This window comes from Jaculus jaculus, chromosome 11 (assembly GCF_020740685.1).
Source record: "Jaculus jaculus isolate mJacJac1 chromosome 11, mJacJac1.mat.Y.cur, whole genome shotgun sequence".
Classification (NCBI taxonomy): domain Eukaryota; kingdom Metazoa; phylum Chordata; class Mammalia; order Rodentia; family Dipodidae; genus Jaculus; species Jaculus jaculus.
In genome coordinates this window covers 44,713,219-44,734,740 of record NC_059112.1, presented here as the reverse complement: position 1 = coordinate 44,734,740, position 21,522 = coordinate 44,713,219, and the positions used below count along the sequence as shown (strand labels likewise).

General features: G+C 38.2%; 1 protein-coding gene across 4 annotated transcripts in view; it reads right to left on the bottom strand.

Moving 5' to 3' along the window:
• Positions 1 to 21,522, bottom strand: part of Kcnip4 (potassium voltage-gated channel interacting protein 4) — a 1,264,979-nt gene that overhangs the window by 27,603 nt on the left and 1,215,854 nt on the right. For all 4 annotated transcript variants that reach the window (XM_004656086.2, XM_004656087.2, XM_045130410.1 and 1 more), the window contains one exon: positions 9,934 to 10,003. In XM_004656086.2, coding sequence (XP_004656143.1) covers positions 9,934 to 10,003 — 70 coding nt within the window. The remainder of the gene's footprint in view (positions 1 to 9,933; positions 10,004 to 21,522) is intronic.

Here is a 21,522-nt window from a genome sequence, read left to right as displayed (position 1 = left end):
TAACTCATCAAAGCTGAAAACAAGAAGCTGTTGAGAGCTCAACACTAAACCAGGCATCTCCATATTGCTCTCCAAGACTCAGTGAACACTGGAGTGTAAAGAATGCAAAAGCCATAGTATAGAAAGGAGGACTTTGGGACACTGTCCTCTGATCACAAACTCCCAGTACATTCATAATCTCACAGGCGTTTCCATTATTCTCATAAGACCTGAACAATTCCAAGCCCTTCAATATTTTGACATAGAGTTTGGGAGACAATAACGAGAGTAAGACATTGACACAGAAGCACTACTTGGAAAGAGGAGAGTGTTCAATTAAATGTGGATAGGGGAAGGGGAAGGGGACAAAATAGGGTAACATATTTGGAATAAGATCAAATTATACTATGTTGATGTGTTAAACCCCTTAATAAAAATGTTGAAAAGAAATGTCTGGCTGAGTGCTCAGCACTGAAACATCTCCATCACACCTTCTAAGGCTCAGAGTCCATTGCAGAAGAGGTGGCAGAAAGAAGATAAGAGCCAAAGGAAGGCTAGGACTCCTTATAATGCACTCTTCCAGACACAAAGTAGCCTGGACATCCATGACCTGGCAGTTCCTGGCACTACCTTCATGAGACCATCATAATAGGAGAAAAATATGATGACATCAAAAAGAAAGAGACTAATTTAGGGGGGATATGATGGAGAGTGGAGTTGTGAAGGGGAAAATGAGGTGGGGGAACTATCATGGTTTATTGTCTTGAAGTTGTCAATAATAATAATAATACTATAAAAGAAGTCTATAGCTAGGAAGGTCATAGGCCATAGGAGGGAAGATACTACTCTTATTTGGCAAAATGGGTTTTGCCTATCAAAATGCCCCCTGAATCTTTAAATGCATAAATTTGTGCTTCTCTCATATCTGGTCAGAGAAGCTTCTTTTTTGGATATCAAAGATCTCTGTAGAGTCAAACAATCGTCAAAACACTGAGAATTAGTGACTGTTCAGAATTCAATGCTAAACAAAACATCTCTACTACATCTTCCAAGGCTCAGGGAACACTGTGGAAGAGTGGGAGGAAAGAACTTAAGAGCCAAATAGGATAGGGAGAAGTGCTATGGAATGCTGTTTTCTGGAATACAATATTGGGCTCATCAACATTCTGTCATGGATGATACAATCGGCCAAAAATAAATAAATAAATAAATGTACAAGAGGGAGTAGTTGAAAAGAAGTTCAATGAAAGGGGTTGGAGAGGGGTCAAGAGAAGGTAACAGGTGGTTATAATTATAATACACTATGTACATGTATGATGAAAATTAACAATAAACATATAAAAAGGTATGTGGCATAATGACATACCCAAGGCTATCCTCTGGCCTTCATTTCATACATGTGTATGCACTTATACAAAACATGCATCTACACATACACAAACACATACATGCATGCAAAATAAAAATAAAAGATAATCATGTAAGTAGATAAAATGAGGTTCTTTTAGTCTGATTCCTATATTGAACATAGGAATAACATAAGATATATAAAATCAACCATATGTGCTTGTATACCTCATTGTAGGCAGTGCATATCTACAAATGTAGGACTCCTGACTTAGTTCAGTGTTTTTAACCCAGTGATTTCCACACCACAATGATTATACCAACTGGCTCTTGAACAATGACCCTATCTCACGCTTGAGGAGCAAAATTAGTCTGGTTTTATTATTTCTTCCCTCCCTAAGCCTTATCCCACTTGAACTGAAGTACATGGTATAAAGGTAGCTTACTACATCTGAATATACAATTTATGACATGGTTACTATGCAAAGTAGGTTTACATGAGTGGATATAAGTCCATGCTATATGCATGGATATAAATCTCTAAGTCCTCTAGCACTGAGGATGAAGCTCAAGAGCTCAGAACATACTTAACCTGTGCAAACCTTTAGGTTCAATCCTACGCACTCTCTTCTCAAAAGAACAAATAATACAATACCTTGTTCTCTATGTCCACTCTTAGTTACACTTGTATTCTTATTGTTATTATCCTAGAATGCAAATGGTACACAGTGGCTAGAATTTTGTGCCCACTTTTTAAATTTAATTTATTTTGGTTTGTTCTTTATTTTATTTATTTATGTATGCTCCTGGCTCTGCCTCCCTTTGACATAGGTATGTTGGCATCAGCACTGAGGGTGCCACTTTTCATCTGCCTTTATATTGGTGCTAATAAATTAAACTCAGGCTGGAAGGCTTGAATGCAAGTGCCTTTCAACATGGAGCCATCTCCCTGGCACAAGTTTCATCTTCATGTGTACAGAACCTATCTACATGTTTCAAGAATTGTTCCTACCATGTCTGCTCAGAGCATATTTATTTGCTTATATTCTTACTTGGGGTTCTTCACCCATTTCTTCAATAGCTGTTATTTGGGTATTTAGTAGTCAAAATAATACACACATCTATAAAAATGAGCCAGACTTGCTCAGGAACCATTAATAATTTTGAGCCTTTGGAATGTTCAATATACTAATAATTACACACAAATGCTTTTATTAGATTTGGAGGAAATACAGCCATATACTTGCAACAGAAGCCAAAATCCTTCCCCTCTCTCCTTGATACTATATATACTTTACTTCTTGCAAACAATATGCTCTCTTCAATCCAGCAGAGTTGACATCCATCCAGAACAAAAAACAAGTCATGCTTGGTAAACTGCCTCACTAAGCCTTAGGAGATCCAAGAAGCTGACACAATACAAATTGTACAGGGCTTTTGAACATAAGCAAGGTAATCACACAAGTTAGGGTGGAATGTGGTGACTTACAGACATTGTTACTGTCCATAATGAGATAAACCTGTTGCTCTCAGACCATCAGCTGAATAAATGATAACTATGGGAGCTATGGGTGCTTATCATATGAATTTGCCTTCCGTCTGAGATTTTTCCTCTGCTAGCATTACTGTGAGATGCAATTTACATAATATTAATTTTTAAATGGTAAGTCATCATTCTTTAAAATATTTCACTCCCTTCAATGATTCCTGCTACTTTTAGATTTATGCATTCAATTAACATGAATAATCAAGGAACTTTTAAGAGAGGGAAAGTAATTTTTCTCAAACCCCTTTGGATTTGTACTAAGAATCCTTTGCAATGTACATTTTTCTGTTCAAGCAATTATTCTCTAATGTACAAATGTTCTTTTTCAAGTAAAGGTAGTATTTTAAATAGAGAAATACCTAATTTGTAGCATGAAGTAACTTTGAAATAAAAAAAAAATTACAAAGATTGCCATCTGTGTGGCTACTTTAATGTCTATACCTCTTAATTTGTTGGCAGACACCCAAATAGAAATAGAACACATGATTTTTATTTAAAAATTCCCAAGTAAATAATTTGGGCATATATGAAACAAATGATACCCCAGTTTTTGTCTCTGTCTCTGCACCTCTCCTCTGCAGTGTTGGGGATCAAATGAAATATCCTGAACATGCTAGGTAAGCCCTTGATTACTGGGCAACATCCTCTGCCTCCAAACTAACTTTCTATTAGAGAAGGTAATGGGCCCATTATTATCCTGACACTACCGAGAACCACTACCGATCTCTAAGATGACTTCTTCCTCCGTACTGTAGTCATAGAGTGAGGCAGCTCATAGTATACACAAATCTGTGTAATAAGATTCCTGTGTGCTATTAAAATTTTAATTTAGATGTTTTAAAGGAACATCTTAAAGAAACAATTTCTGGGGGATGGAGAGATAGCTTAGTGGTTAAGGCATTTTTCTTTAAAGCCAAAGGATGCAGGTTCAATTCCCCAGTACCCATGTAAGCCAGATGCACAAAATGGCACATGTGTCTGGAGTTCATTTGCAGCTGCTGAAGGCCCTGGCATGCCCATTCTCTCTATTTCTCTTTCTCTCTCAATTTGCCTCTTCTCTCCCTCCCTCCCTCCCTCTCTCCCTCCCTCCCTCCCTCCCTCCTTCCCTCCCTCTCTCTCTCTCTCTCTCTCTCTCTCTCTCTCTCTCTCAAACAAATAAAAAGTTTAAAAACAAAACAAACAACAAAAAAGATTTTTTGTTTTGATAATCAGTCTACAGAGTTGTCTTAAATCTAATGAGATGCTTCAAACCAAAAAAAGACTTTGATTTTGTATGGATCAATTATTACTTAAGTGCTGTATGGTTTTCAGAATGTAATATATAGATATTAGTCTTGTTTATAATAATAGCCAGTAGGTGACATGGATATCTTCATTCATTTATTCATCCTTATATTTATTGAGTGCTATTTCTTGTTGGTCATTGTTCTATACTCTGGGTGCAATAGTGAATGAAATAAAGAAAACTCCTGTACCTTTAAAGCTGACCTTCTAGTAAATTGACAGTAAAAAATACCAAATACATGCACAAACATGGTTTGTTGGTTCTGAATAATGAAGAGAAGTAGAAAGTAGGAGGAAGGGATGTTGGAAGTGGGCTTTGGGCTATCATAGCCAGTTCTCCCTTTCCAGAGCTTGGCTTACTCTGTTGCTGCTGGTTTCCTCCAGCTGCCACAAGAATATAATGTCTAGTCTCTACTCATGCCATGCTTCCCCCACCCATCTTGAAGCTTTCCCTCAAGGCTATAAGCCAAAATCAACCCCTCCTCCCATCAGTTGCTTTTGGTTGGATGTTTTGTCACAGCAAGGCATAGGGAACTACATAGACAATTGGTACTAGAGGTATTGGATCATTGCTGCTAGAAACCTGACCTGTGTGGCTTTTGGTCTTTTGGAACCAATTTTTGGGAGGAATTTAGAAGAATTTGAAACCTTGGACTAAAAAGAGATACCCCGTATTACTGTAAGTAGAGCTTGATGGACAAAGTGGTAAAGTTTAAAAGACCAAAACTACAGAAAGAACTGTGGACTGTGAGATTGGTTTATGAATGGAAAAAGCTTTGATTTGACTGGGCTGTATGCAGTTTTTATGAGCGGTTGGCTGTTCTCTTCCTATGTGCTCAGAACTTAAGCTAACAAAAATTAAATGTAATGGAGAGACATATGGATAGGGCACACAAAGACATAAAAGTTTGGGCAAAAAAGTGCAGCTTGGTTCAGCTGGAAATGTTGAAATATCACCACCATTTGAGATTGGGCCAGCTGTTCTGCATGGGGGCAGTAAGAAGAGTATTGAAGGAGTTTTCCTGCTTTTTAGGGTGGGTTGTGGGTTTTATTCTCTCCCAGAACAACAAATTTGGTAGCCCTCCTGGTACTATTGCAGTATAACAAATGCAGGAAAGAAAAGTTCATTGGATTTACAACATGTGTTTCTGTTTGTTTGTTTGTTTTTTTGAGGTAGGGTCTTGCTCTAGTGTAGGCTGACCTGGAATTCACTATGTAGTCTCAGGGTGGCCTTGAACTTATGGTGATCCTCCTACCTTTGCCTCCCAAGGACTGGGACTAAAGGAATGCGCCACCATGCCTAAATTGGTTTGTGGCCATGGAGACCCTAGGAGTTTGGAGGTACCCGGAAACCAAGGAAAATTTACTCACTTTGGATAGAATTTCCCCTGGGCTGTGGGCTGCCTAGCCTGAGGGGTGAAATTGGAATCCCTAATATATTGTAAAGAGTTCTACATGCCAAACTTGGAGATATAGGACTTTGTATTTGCCCTGCTTGTTTTAGATCTTTCATTGGCTCAATCTTTTCTTGCTATGCCATCTTTAGCAGTGTGAATGTTTATTCTGTGACTTTATGTCTATTTAATCTGTGCTTTAATTTTGTAGGCTTAGAGTTTAGAGATCATCTTGAGTCTCAGATGAGACCTTGGACCTTGGACTTTTGAACAGTGCGGGTACTGACAAAAACTATGGAAGGGCTGGAGAGATGGTTTAGCAGATTAGGTTTCTGCCTGTGAAGCCCAAGAACCCAGGTTTGATTCTACAATACCCACATAAAGCAGATACACAAGGTGGAGCATGTGTCCGGAGTTTTATTGCAGTGGCTACAGACACTGGTGCCCCTATTTTCTCTTCCTCTCCCTATCTCTGTCTGTCTGTCTGTATTTCAATTAAATAAATAAATCAAGTTAAAATATTAAAAAAAAAAACTATCGGGACTTCTAAAGTTGGACTGAATATATTTTACATCTGAAATGGTTGTGAATTTTGGGGGACCAAGGACAGAATGTTGCAATTTTAATCAGATGTTCCTCAGAAACTCATGCATTTTGAATGCTTGGCCCCCTAGCTGGCAGCAATTTGGAATGTGGAGCCTTGCTAGGAGGTCTGTTCCTGGGAGAAGACCTTGAGGTGTCATAGTCATATAACCAACCCCCCATTGCTCGAGCTTGATTCATTCTCTTGCTGCTGTTTTCCACCTGCTGTCCAAGATTATGATGCCCAGTCTGCTTGTGTAGTGCTTTCTCTTTCTATCCCTTCCAGAATTCCCTTAAGACTGTAAGCCAAAAAACCCCCTTTTTTTTCCAATTGGCTGCTTTTAGGTGGATGTTTTGTTCCAGTGAGGCAAACATAGCAACACCTTGCAATCTGCACTGTCCTGGATCTCCTGGCGAGAGTCTAACAACATTGTCCTCATTTCTGAACTGTCAGTGTCCCTTGAGCTGCTTTCCATGTGTTAGATTGTCCATTCTCTGTCTTGTTCATGGGTTCTCTTTCTTCCATACTTATTAAAATAGTCTTTTGGGCTGGAGAGATGGCTTAGTGGTTAAGCGCTTGCCTGTGAAGCCCAGGGAGCCCTGTATGTGGCTCGATTCTCCAGGACCCACGTTAGTCAGATGCACAAGGGGTGCACACATCTGAAATCCGTTTGCAGTGGCTGAAGGCCCTGGCCTGTTCATTATATCTATCTATCTGCCTCTTTCTCTCTCTGTCTGTCACTCTCAAATAAATAAATAAAATAAATAAAAAGTCTTTTATTTATTCATTTCATTTATTTGTGAGAAAGAGGGAGAGAGAGAGAGAGAGAGAGAAAGAGAGAGCATCAAGGCCTTCAGCCACTGAGAACAAACTCCTCATGCATGTGCCACCTTGTACATCTGGCTTATATGGGTCCTGAGGAATCAAACTTGGATCGTTTGGTCTTGCAGGCAAGCACCTTAACTGCCAAGCCATTCCCCGAGCCCCATGGATTCTTCTTCTATTTAGGAATCTTATCATGTTTTTATGCTTGAATCATGGGACTTAACACTGTGTATGTACACCGCTCCAAGTAACTGCATGTCATGGATTTACTTAGAATTTTGTGCTTAACAGTCTCTAAATCTGTTATTTTCTCTGACTTTTCCTCTGAGCTCCTTAGAGTCTTATTGATCCTAAATGCCTATAGGCAACTCAAATGCAATTTGTGCAAAGCCTAGATTATTTTCCCTTACCTCTTCCTGTAGCAGACTACCTTGTGTCAGTAATAGAGTTCTGGAAGTTGTCAATGACTTCTTGCTCTATTTCTACCATAACAATTTACCTATTCACCTCCTAATTACTCTCCCATCTTCTGTATTGTCTACTTTAAATCAGTACTCCAAGGAGCTATCAATTGAATGTAAAGCATAATCCCAATCATCCCAGATCTAACTTTAACCTAGCCTGTGGTTAATGTCCTGTTTCATTTGGTCTTAGAAGCTTCCAGCAGCAAGGGTTATTCGTATTAACAGGCTGTTCAGGAGCGTACCACAATATGATTTTATAAAGCTGGCTTTGTGTAAGGTAGGAGCTTAAGAGTTCTGAACTTCGGGAGAGAGGGTCTGAGAAGCATCACTGCTGGCTGTGCATTACCTGAGGTTCCCATTTCTCACAAGGGTGTTACATCTCCCTAGGATATTTCTCTCCAAATCCATATGAAAATCTTGGCAGTTTCCTGAAAATTCTTACTTTCATTGTTATGCCCTGCCCCTTTTGCTTATACTCCATTTGCCTAGAATGAGAATGTATGTTTTTGTTGAATATAATTAAAAGATGTCATCCAGCTGGGCATGGTGGTGCATGCCTTTAATCCCAACACTTGGAAGACAGAGGTAGGAGGATTGCCATGAGTTTGAGGCCACCCTGAGATGACATAGTGAGTTCCAGGTCAGCCTGGGCTAGAGTGAGACCTACTTTGAAAAAAAAAAAAGACATCTTTTCCAGGGAAAGTTCTCATGAGCAGATGATGAGGTATTGAAGGGACTGGACTCATGCACCTTAGTTTCCTTACTTATAAAAGGAAGTCCATAAGTAGGTGTGAAGGATGGTAAAGGATGAAATATTTCAGAGCTAGGACATACTAATTACTCCTAATTATTTTCCTGTTACTAGACATTACTAGGCATTTCTGTAATAGCCTCAATTTCAGGTCATGGTCATTTTGCCTAACAACTGCTTTTTAAATATTTTATTTTTATTTATGTATTTATTTGACAGAGAAAGAGGGAGAGAGAAAGAATGGGTGTGCTAGGGCCTCTAGCCACTGTAAATTAACTCCAGATGCATGCACCTCTTGTGCATTTGACTAACGTGGGTCCCAGGGAATTGAACCTGGGTCCTTTGCCTTTGCAGACAAATGCTTTAACTGCTAAGCCATCCCTCCAGCCCTGAAAAAGTCTTTTTAATTCCCCCTTCTAGTAAAACATCATGGTACTATTTTTAAATCCCTATCTTTCCAGTTTATGTTGATATTTACCCTCTGTTATAGTATAGCTAATATACTTTGGGGAAAGAACCACATATTGTTGCACTAATTTCTTTAATATTTTTTAGCTCTTTTACAATATTTTATTTATTTGAGAAAGAAAGAGGGAGGGAGGGAGGGAGGAGAGAGAGAGAGAGGGAGAGGAAGAGAGAGAGAGAGAGAGAGAGAGAGAGAGAGAGAGAGAGAGAGAGAGAGAGAATGGGTGCACCAGGGCCTCCAGCCACTGTAAACAAACTCCAGAAACATGTGTCACCTTGTGCCTCTGGATTTACATGGATAGTGGGGAATCAGACCTGGGTCCACAAGTTCGATTCTCTAGGACCCACATAAGCTAGATGCACAAGGAGGCTCATGTATCTGGAGTTCATTTGCAGTAGCTGGAGGCCCTTGAATGCCCATTTTCTCTCTTTCTCTAACTGCCAATTTCTTTCTGTCTCTCTCAAATAAATAAATAAAATGAATAATAAAAAAAAAACTTGGGTCCTTAGGCTTTCAGGCAAGTACCTTAGCCACTAAATCATCTCTCCTGCCCTAATTTATTTACTATTCACATCACCTAGTTCATACATGGGCACATGGGGGGCTTGGTGACAAGTTACAGATGATCATCTTTACATGAATGAAAATTTTGTGGAATAAATCTTTTATTTCTCACATGTAGATAACACCATGATAGCATGGTTCTTTCAATTAAATTCATATCTAGACTGTGTGAACTTTCTCAGGTAGGGAAGTCATATTAAGGAGTTACCTAACAAAAAGAGGAGACAGCAGAAAGTACCTTGGGTGAGGCAATAGAAAAATCTAGGTTATAACCCAGATCTGCCACTGAGTTGATGTCTAACCATGACCAAATCATTTAACTTCCTTAATTCCTGCATTTCACATCTGTAAATGAAAGGTAATTGCATTTGCCCTAATTTTTATTAGTAGGAGATTCAAAGTTGTACTGTAGTTTGTAAAAAAGAGTCCTTGTGCCATTTTGGAGATCTTTGTAAAGGTCAGAAAGTAGTGTACATTTGCGAGCCACAGTACTTGGCACGTAGGATTCCTTGCATTAAGCTGAAAAATCACCTTTTTGAGCTTTGATACTTTGCATGCACCTTGCATTTATGAGATGCTCAAAATTCTACATACTTTTATGCTGTACATTAATTGTTTTACATAAAGATTAAAGATGCAGAGCCACATGATGAAAGATTAAACCAAACTCAAAATTGCAAGCATAATTATGACTCTGACAGGATATTAACAAGTCCATATTTGTACTCACCTCCCTGTGGAAAGAACTGTGAGTAAATCTCTTTGAAGGTTTCTTCATTAACAACACCACTGGGGCATTCCTAGAGAAAGTGGCAGAGAAGCAATATGAGCATGATGTTCATAAAACTGATTTTTTTTTTTTTGCACATTTTGGAACAGGACAGTCTGCTATGCAAAGTTGCACTGAGAAAGTTAACGACCCATTCATTACTATAATACACACACACACACACACACACACACACACACACACACACACTGCTGTTTGTTCCAGTTTATAAGGAATGAAATTAGACATGTAAACATATTTTCACATTAAAATTAAAGCAGGTATGACATATTAAAAATATTCAGAGAGGGGCTGGAGAGATGGCTTAGCAGTTAAGGCATTTGCCTGCAAAGTCAAAGGATCCTGGTTCGATTCTCCAGGGCCCACGTAAGCCAGATGCACAAGGTGGAGCATGCATCTGGAGTTCGTTTGCAGTGGCTGGAGGCCCTGGCGCACCCATTCTCTCTCTCTCCCTCTCTGCCTCTTTCTATTCCTCAAATATAAATAAAGATAAATAAATAAAAAAATATGAAACAAAAACATTCAGGGGCTGGGGAGATGGTTCAGTTTTTGCAAAGCTGGATGGCCTGGATTTGATTCTTCAATACTCATGTAACATCAGATGAACAAAGTGTCTAGTGTTCATTTGCAGTATCAGGAGGCCTTGTGTGCTCAGTTTCTCTCTCAAAGTAAATAAAGAACAAAAATATTTTTAAAAATCACTTATCAATACTTCAAAGTATCCATGCTTATTATTGATGAATTAAGAGGACATTTCATTGTTTCTCTTGTCACCAAGATATTGCAAGATGCTTACAATATAATCTTTAATAGATCTTTGTTTCTAATTTCTAGAGATCTTTGGGATTCAAGTAATCTTGACTTTAACAGGAAAAAGATGTGGTCCACTGGTGTCTAAGGTGAATCAAAAAATTGATCACTAGCTACAGCTTGCTCTGGCACACAATGGTGTGGACTTGAGCAGTGACCTTGTGTGAGATAGGGCCTGAGGAATGCTGAGTTTGTGGAGAGAAGGTTCTGCAAAGCCCAGAGTGGACCTGGGCTCAGTGATTCCCACTTTTGTCTGTTGAAAAAGCTGCCAAGAACTGACGGACACTGTCATTGAGAATATCACTGATGTTGGATTGCTGATCTGAAGAGGTCTGAAGGCAAAACAACTTCTCCAAGAGTGCATTTGGTGCTTATTTTTCTAAAAAGAACTGAAATCTAAATGTAAAAATTATTAACTTTCAAGAAAGTTCAGAAGTGGTTGAATTATGGCAGAATCAACTAAGGACTAAGCATGTATCTCTTAGGAGTCTTCATTTGCAATTCATGTAAAAGTTGTCTTAAATTTACACAATAAAGCAGTCTGTTCTTTTTTTTTTTTTTTTTTTTTTTAAGAGTGAATGAAGTGGAAACTCTTAATACAAGATCAGTTTACTCAGGGCTCAGCAGGGCAGCTTCTCCCTGAAAAGAAAAATGGATAATCATATGGTAATCCTACATCAAAATCACACACTAACTCTATGCCACAGGTGAGGAACTGATGAGTTCTGGCAGCCATTCTGAGCAGATTCTTATACATGCTGCTCCAGTTGTCAGACCTCATCACAGTAGAAGGATGTCCCCCTCCCCAGCCCTTGGAATAAGATCAGTAGGGGAAAGCTAGTCAGTGAGCCAGGGGTAACCCAGCTTGTTAAGAGGTCTCATTGATGTGAATTAATACTCTGCATACTTTTAAATAGTTCTATAGCTGTGACCTCAGAATTGAAACATTCTTCCTGTTGAGAGGATCATAACACTCAGAAAGTAAACAAACATCACAAGGAAGCTCTGAAAACTTGCAGGATTCAAAAGACCCTTCCCCAGATTCAAAAGGGCTCTCCCCAGGGTTACAGGAGCAGGAAACAATTACTGGAGAAGAGAGCGACTGTCTGCCTGGCTGAGCTGCTAGAAGTCATGCAATATATGCCGCACATGCACCTTTCCCGAGCTGTCACCCATGCTGCAGTGGGCTATTTCGTGATACACCTGCCTTTGAGTCATCCCTGCTCCTGTAAGTAAGTAACCCTAATAAGCTCACTGGTTTGCCAAGCTGGGCTTTGGTGGAATCATTACTTTGGTTTGTTCTTGGTGCCCTAGTAGGAGTGAATAGATTCTTGTTCTTTCCTCCAAAATGTTAACACAACCAAAGTTGACTGTTCACGGTATCCCCACCAAGCATCGTTTGTAAAATTCCTGTCCCATCACTAATAAATTTATTTTTATTAATTTGACCTTTCTTTATTCCAACATACCACTTAGTCCCTTGGACAGTAGTATACTTCCCCAAGGTAACTTTTTTTTTTCTCATTTGCTCCTTTTAGAGTTTGGACAATTTTAACTAGTTGTTTCAATGTGTGCTTGTGCTTACAGAGCTTATCAATGTCATTTGCTCATTTGATGATTAATAAATAAATGCCTTAAATAGATGGAACATATTTAATTACAGGTCAAATTGGGATATTAAAGGTAGGCTTAGGACTTTGAAGACCAGTACAAGTCTTTTCTTTCTTTCTTTCTTTTTAGGTAGGTTCAGTGAAAATTATGATAACTCCAAGTCCAAGGAAAGAAGTTTGAGACAAAGTTAAGATACTAAATACAAGTGGAAAAACAGCAAACAAGCAAATAATACTGGCTGATTTTATGTGCTGGTTTATCTGGTCCTCAGGGCCCAAGTACTATTAGGTTTAGCCTTATTCTGAATGCTTTCTGTAAAGGTATGTATGGATGAATTTTATACTTATACTTGTAGGTTTTTATAAGCAAATCACCCTCAATAATGTTAGTGGGAGTCATTAACAACAAAGACTGATTTTCCTGACCAAAAAGGAATTATCCTGCAACATGGGTTCTCCTCTGTTTCACCAGAATGAGTTTGAACTTGAGTGACAAATCTTTCTTGATGATGCATGCTGCTGATTTTCTACCCCAAAATCCGGGCACTGCCAAACATATGTGATCTCTCTCTCTTTCTTTCTTTCTTTCTTTCTTTCTTTCTTTCTTTCTTTCTTTCTTTCTTTCTCTTTCTCTCTCCTCTACTGTCTTCTGTATATACATATGTTTGTATGCATATATATATATATATATATACATATATATATATATATATATATATATATATATGTTATTTATTTTTCCCTCCATTGGAGAACCATAACCAATAGGTAAATGGATCAGAAACAACTACAACTTTCAAAAAGATATAAAGTAGAAAGTAAATATTTGATCCCTCAAAAGTTTTGATTAAATTAATCTCATTGGCAGCAGTGACCAATTATAAGAGCAAATGGACACCTGGTTGTTGGACCTTTCACACACTGAAATTGTGATTTATGAACTCCTTAACTTTAAGCCATCTGTTTGGGATGGCAAAGAGGACAGCAAATTCTTGGCTCTCTGCCATCAGGTAGAAATTTTCTGCAATATCAGAGCTGGAACACTGCCTCAGAGTTCAAGTGGTGCTGGTGCAAAATGTGAGACCTAAAGGCCTATTTGCATTCAATAAACTTGTCACCTGTCCTTGGGCTGCAGTACTTGATAGATATGTTTTGTAATATGAAGTGAGATTAGAAATTGGTTATCTGGTATATACTTATTTTATATTTTCTCATATGTCTGTGTACACTTGTGTTTGTCTCAATGACAATTTAAAGTGTATATCCCCATAGACTCTGTTGTTTTATTAAATTTGAGTTTACAGCTTCAGCCCCTGACAGACAGAGACCTGTTATGGGATGGGACATGTCACTGGGGTCGAATTTGATTCATGTGTAGAAGAGGTGCAAGAGTTCTAAAATCCTTTCATACAAAGACTGTATCCTAATCTACCATCATGCTCTAATATCCAAGGTTACAATCCAATTCCATCACTTTGAGATTAAGAAAAAGAAACACTGGAATTTGGTTAAGTCATAATTTCCCCCTACCCATAACTGTGGGCTAACTCCACAATGCATGACCCATATACACCAGGGGGAGGGGGTAGGACATGGATGAGCCTAACAATCGTACCAACTTGACTGTATTTACTGAGTACAAAACTAATTAATAAAAATATAAATTAGGGCTGGAGAGATGGCTTAGTGGTTAAGCACATGCCTGTGAAGCCTAAGGACCCAGGTTCGAGGCTCAATTCCCCAGGACCCACATTAGCCAGATGCGCAAGGGGGTGTATGCGTCTGGAGTTCGTTTGCAGTGGCTGGAAGCCCTGGCACGCCCATTCTTTCTCTCTCCCTCTCTGCCTCTTTCTCTCTCTCTGTCTGTTCCTGTCAAATAAATAAATAAACAAAAAATTTTTTTAAATATAAATTAATTAAAATAAAATTTTTAAAAAAGAATAAAAATACCATAAGAATTTAAGAAATGATGAACTTTTATTTATCTATGGTTCTTATTGAAACCACTACATTTTATTTACTTTTACATGAGAAAAATTTAGCAAACTCTGGAAGGTTCTAGGGAGTTGAAAGAAGGTATAAACAGTTTCTTTTTTTTAACTCTTTCCTCAATCTTTTGTAGAGTGGTTTCTCCACAAAAGTTGTCTCTCCACCTTTCTGTCAATAATGAATTTAGCTGGCTACACACATATTGAAAAATGTACAGTGTAAACAACCTGGATATATGAGTAGGGATAACTCTTGATACTGTAAAAAAGAGGCCTCCAAATATGTAATAGCACATTCCTTGCTCATGTAATAGTTTTATGTCAGTATATAGAACACTGGACAGTTCTTTCCCATGTAGTTAAGAAGGGGCAGAAGCTAATAAAGACCTGGCAATCTTTAACCTGTGGTTTCTAACATCTGTGATCATTAATTCCAGTGGTGAAAAAGAGCATCAAAATGGATGGACATATGGATGGTTTTGAGGGGCTGGTTATTAAAGTGGTACATTTTATTTACACTCTTATTTCAGATATTTCTACTCCAAAAGTAAGAGATACTTGTGTGCCTAGGAAGATTAGAATATGGGTAGGGAATTGGTAGGAATATTTGCCCAATTTCTTTTCAAATGTCTGTGCTCTGAAATAATTTTCCAGTGCTTTAGCATGACAATTTGTAATAATGACCTTCTCATTGCTAGGATAAAATGCCTGACCAAAATCAGTTTAAAGGAGGAAGAATTTATTTCAGCTCATAGTTCCATGTTACAGTCCATCATGTTTAGGTGACATGGTGACAGGAACTTTGAGGTAGATAGTCCTATTCACATGAAAAGTATGGAAATAGAGAGCAATGAAAGCTAGTGCTTAGCCAGCTCTCTCTTTTTTATATAGTCCAGGACCCTGACACATGGAATAGGGCCGACCACAGTTAATGTGAGTCTTCCCATGTCAATTACTATATATACATGTGCATGAATTGTTGCTTTCATAGATTTTGTTGCCCTAAATCCAATCCTACTTTCCTGCTCATTTCATATGCTTTCCTTTCTTATGGGCATCTGAACAAATGAAGCACCAAGACAAAGGTTCCGGTGTTTAAGTAGATGAATCTAGTACATGTTGCTCCATCAAATGAGAAGGAGCTGTGGCCTCCTGTTACATTAATCTGTGATGACCATTGTGTTCCCTTTATTGCTTCTTATGCCTCTTGCCATGATATGTTCAGAATTCAATAAATATAGAATGAAATTTTCTTACTTTTAATATTATATCAATTTTTTTATTTATTTGCAAGCAAAAGAGATAGAAGAGTGATACACATAGAGAGATTATGGCGTGCCAGGGCATCTAGCCTCTGCCAACAAATTTCAGGCACATGTACCACTTTGTGCATCTGGCTGTATGTGGGTAAAGGAAAATTGAACCTAGGTCCTTAGACTTTGCAGGCAAATGACTTAACCACTGAACTATTTCTGCATCCTGAGATTTTCTTATACATAACTGATGAATCTGTCAGTTGATGAAGAGACATTTGTCCTTTGGTACATTGTGTGGCTGTGTTGCTGATGGTCCTTTTCAGTTCTGTCATGTGGTAATATGACATGTGTGATAGCCAATATCAGTTATAAAAGTATACTTTGCTACTATATCATTGCCTATAATGTACTGACATTTTATAATAATTATGTAATGATGCAATGAAGAATAATGTTTGAATGTGTTTGTATGGTGGTACATGTATGTATTGGGTATGCATGTACATGGGTGTGGAGGCCAGAGGTCAACTTTGTATGGATTTCTCAGTTGCTCTCCACCTTATCTTTTGAGACAGACTTTCATTGGACCTAGAAGTCACTGATTCAGCTTGACTGGAGAGCCAACATGTCCTAGGGACCCTCCTTTCTCCATCTCCACAGTGCTGAGATTACTGATATGTACCACTGCCCCAAGCTTTTATCTGAGTCCTAGGGATGTGAAGTTAAGTTCTTATGTTTGCACTGAAAGCATCTTACACTGAGCCATCTGTGCAGAACCATATGAGCACTTTCTATGTTGCAGGTACTGTGTTAAATGCAGGAAGTAGGGTATCTCATGTGTATGGATACATTCTAATACTCCCTGCATTTTTCAAATGACCTAAATTGTCTTAAAGGGAAGCTGCTCTTATGACTATAGTAAGAAAATGGCAGAACATAGTCTATAGACTATAGATTCAGGAGATATCAGTGGTTAGAGCAACATTCAGGAAATCCAATTCCATGACCTCATTGAAAGGGAGGAGATGACCAAGGGCTGAAGGGAGCAGGGCAGATGAGGTTATAGAAATTGCCCGTCGCTACATGTTAAGCTGCTGAGTCTTCCTCATTTTGGATTTCCTGAGGCTGATGGATAGACACAACAAATGCTTTGATGTATGTACAATAGCTGGCATTTTCTATCATCCCAGGAGTATTTAGAGAGGCTAGCACAATGCTTGTGCGCTTAGGCTTTGGAGTGGAGTAATAATTTGGGTTGAAGCCCTGATCTGCCACTTTGGAGTGATGGAACCTGGGAAAACTTGGAAGGGTTGTCATGAGACAGTAGGAAATTATTCACTATGTTATCCTAGTCTTCTACTTTGCACATGGTAAATTGTTCATTAAATATTAACTAGACTTTGGTAAGCAGAATCCTGTGATACAATGGATAACTGTAACATCAATGCACATATGCCAAAGTTAAATTATATACATGAGAGAAGGACAGTACAAATCTGGTAAAATATAATGTTTTTATAAAGGAAATATGAGTTATACCTTCTATTTCAGTGTTATAAATTGAACTTATTCTCTCGAATATTGCTAGAGCTCACTCTAAAAGACAGGAAAATACTGCAATTGTAAATGACAGTGGAGAAAAATAAGGACCACCCTCCAGGAAATAAATGGAAGTAGAGACCTGGGATCTTTTTATTCATTAATTTAAATGAAATTCACACCCAAAAATATTAAATTAATGTATGTTAAAAATATCTAACCATGAAGAATGTTTGGAATGATACATTGGAGAGGAATCCATGCATATGTAACATATTACTCAGAAAATTATAGTGTGATATGTGTCAAGAGTTCTTATACTTTTATTCTTTAAGTCAACATTTCAGCCTTTCCTATAATGTTGTCAGTGTTATGAGGAAATATGCTAGAAATGTTTCAATGGAATGTAAATCAGATATAAAGTGATATAGCATAATTGTGTCATTATGCATTGCAAAAACATTTATCCATTGTACTAGTTGAAATTCCTTATTATCCTAAGTAATTTTGTTGCTGAAAATGTCTTGTCTTCAGGTTCAGTGCTATTATTATGTTTAGAGATAAGTTATCATCATCAAAAACAATAAATTGTGGGTACAAATAGCTTACAGGAAAAACTAAAAAGTACTTCTGGAATAAATATTTCTTCAGTTTTCTTGTGAACTTTGCAATGTCACATACTTATTTTATTACTTTCATGCTCATCCCTGGTATTAAGGAAGAAGGATACAGATGGTCTTAGTTGTGAATTGCGTAAACTGGAAACTTTAGTTTTCTACCACCAGAACTGTCCATGTTTCACCTGAAAACAGTTCTTTCCATTGTTCTAGCTGATAAATAGAGGCCCCAGGAGATGACATCACAACTCTAATGTGTCCTACAGCTCTGGAAAGAGAAATCATGGAAACTCAGAGATTGTACTCTAACCATTATACAGTCTACAAGAGGAGGATCACAACTGAGAAAAAATAAATTCTTGTGCTGGAGAGATGGCTTAGCAGTTAAACACTTGCCTGTGAAACCTAAGGACCCCAGTTCAAGGCTCGATTCCCCAGGACCCACGTTAGCTAGATGCACAAGGGGGTGCACACATCTGGAGTTCGTTTGCAGGGGCTGGAGGCCCTGGAGTGCCCATTCTCTCTCTCTGTCTACCTCTTTCTCTCTCTGTCTATTGCTCTCAAATAAATAAAAATGAATAAAAAATATTAAAAAAAATTCTTCATGTTTCTAAGTGATGACCCATGTTCATCAAGGCCAAGACTTATTCCAACAGATGTCACAAATGTTAAAAAGACAGAAAACTTCATTCAGTTTCCTCAAAGTCACCTCTAAGGAGTAGCCTTAAAAATGTACATACAACTAAATTTTGGCTATTTGGTCTTCAACACCTAACAAGAGACTATAACCAAAAAATATAATATAAACAAAGACTCATATTTACAGGATTCCCTGTTTAGTTCTAAATATAGGTATCTACTTCTCTTGGTCACATACTTAAGGCTTATAACACTAAGTTCTTACATAGACTTATGTGTACTTCCAACAAGATTGACTCCTCTTCTATTGTCTTGGTAACAATCATAATGTTCTTAATGCTTATCTTTTATAATTTTACTCCAGGCTCAAAAGAACAAAGAAAAGGACCTATAAACAGATGGTAATTAGACATCAGACTGGTTCATAAGAAATGGAACATCCTATCCATAATGGGCCTTTAGATAGATTCCCTCTGAGGAAATGCTAACTGCCATGATATGTAACTCCATTTATCTTGAAGAAATAGAGTGGTTGTTGCCTCCTATGCCTAAAATCAGTTAGGATTGACTCTCAGGAGGGAGAACGATAGAGATCAGAAACAAGGTAACCTTCTGGAAGAAGTGAGTTAGAGACATAGGCCCAGAACATAAAACATAGATACCATTACCCTAGTGAGACTAGAACTCCAGTCTGATTCAAGATGGTGTTAAAGAGTAGTTTTCTGGCTCTTCCACCTTAATTTTTCAAGCAGTTTTACCCCATAGATGGGCCCTTCTCCCAGGTCCACCAACCAATCAAGGTCCTTAACATACATTTGAACTTGGCAATGGAGCTCATCCCAATTGGATGCCTAATTTATAAAAGACCTGATCCAAATATCCATGTGAATTTTCCCTGGCTTGTCCTTCTAAAGACCTCTGCCAGGTGGAAGTAGGATCTCCCCTCAGCTTAGGAGATTTCCTGCTTTATTACTACTCTCTCTTAAAACCTATGGGTCGCAATGGGCTGGCTGCGACCAAGTGCCAAACACTGCAATTAACAGAAAAGTAGAAATGACACTCTTCAGTTGGAGGCCGCAGTATGTAATTGCTGAGGTCAGATGTACAGGTGGCCCAGTGACCAAGAAAAGAGATGAGGGCTGTTCCTTCAGCAGGACACCCTGCGTAATGGCAGTGCACATAGTCATGCTGCTGCCCAGGATGAGCACAAACTAAATGTTTTCCACATCTGTGCTCACTGAGGTTTTGGTGTGGGGTAGTATTCTAGCTAGAATTCCAGCTCAGGACAGGAGAGTATGGATCTTATCTGGGTCTCACAGCCCTCTGTGAGCTTATTTCAGTTGCTGGGAAAATTCAGTCTTTTATGGCTTACATGACTATGGTCCTGTTACCTCACTGGTCATTCTTGTGGGAGGCTTCTCATGCCTGCTTTTATGCTCATATAGTTCCCATCAACCTCAAAATTAGCAGAGACATGCTCAGTTCCTCTCATACACTCATTCTCTCTGATCTCTTCTCATGAAGTCATGAAGGGCTCAGGTGATTAGACCATGCCCATAAGGAGAATCCCTATTATTTCTAATTTGGTACTTTCACCTGTAAATAATAGTTTTCTTAGTGTTTGGTTAAATAATCAGAAGATGGGTATGATGGGTGTCATTCGTAAGAAGTAGACATCTCCTGCTGCTCATTAGAGACTGTTTTTTTCCCAGCAGTGTCTATTTAGCAGCCTTTTCTGAAGTTATAATCACAAACACACCAAAGGACAGAAACCGCTTACACAAATAGTGTACTGTTTCTTCTGCAGCTAGCAAGTATACTACTTGTGGCCTTAACTTCATAGAAGCTGGATGGCATTATCCTGTGAAGACTGTCAGCATAGTAAGAACCAGCTGTGATGGCAAAATTGATTCTATTTTCCAATGCTATGAATTGTATACTGTATTCCATGTGTTGAGGTATGTCCTGTTCATATTTGTATCTGCTATCACCAAGGTCATTATGTAGACTTCATTAGTTGATTAAACCATTTTTAGATTGGCATGTCATCAGCCTCATGATATTGAAACAAAACTAATGGAATAAAATTCTACTTAAGGCGAAGAAGCCTACAGTGCTTCCGCCAGAAAGAGTAACATTCTATGAGGGCAATGGCCCCTAAATGGACACAGGCATATTTGACATGACGAAATATTTTTTTCAGCTTTACAACAGTCTATTTCCTCACAGTTGAGTTTTCCTCATGTAGCAAATTGGCTGGATTTAGGACCCTTGATAATCTCATTAGGCCTATCATCTTTTGACTTGTTATGTGAGATTATACACATTCCCCACTATAGAAGCCATGTGTTGAATGATTTTCCATTATATGTAGTAAAAACATCTAACCTGAGCTATAATTCTCTTGTCATTTTATTGCAGCTCTCCATGGAATTTGGAAATGAAAATGAGTTTATTTGTTTAAAATGAGTTTGGTGCAAAATCTTCTGAAGAAAGAAGCACATATGCTAGAGATTATCATGACAGATGTGCATATACAGTGATTTATTTTATGGAGGTGCAGAGATTTGTAAGACTTGCCCTGAAGTACATCCAAAGAAGCACTGCTGGAGTGTAGGTGCTGAGGAGCATAAGTAAAACTAACTTTTTAATGATTGTTCATGAGTTGCTGGGCACTGAGCCAGGGAGTGTAGGAGATAACGTGTTCTCATTAATCTTCACAGCAAGTAGAGGAGATAGATATTTTCTTACATGGTCTGCAAGAAATGAGCTCAGGGTGGTTTAAGAAAGTTGGCAAAGGTCAGAAGTTTTAATCAGTGGAACTAGGATTTGAACCTGAGTAGGACTGTAGAATTTTTATATTTTCTTAAACTCCTTCTGTGAAATGTAAGTGTAAAATAGCTATGGAGAGAAAAAATAAAGCAAATAAGAAGTTTTTATCACAATATCTTCCAACCCTGTGAATTCACTGATACATTAGTTATTTAATGATTAACTTTAGCTATTCATTAAATTAGCCATACACAAGCCCTTAGCTGGTACTGGGGCCACAATGACGAACCAGCAAGGG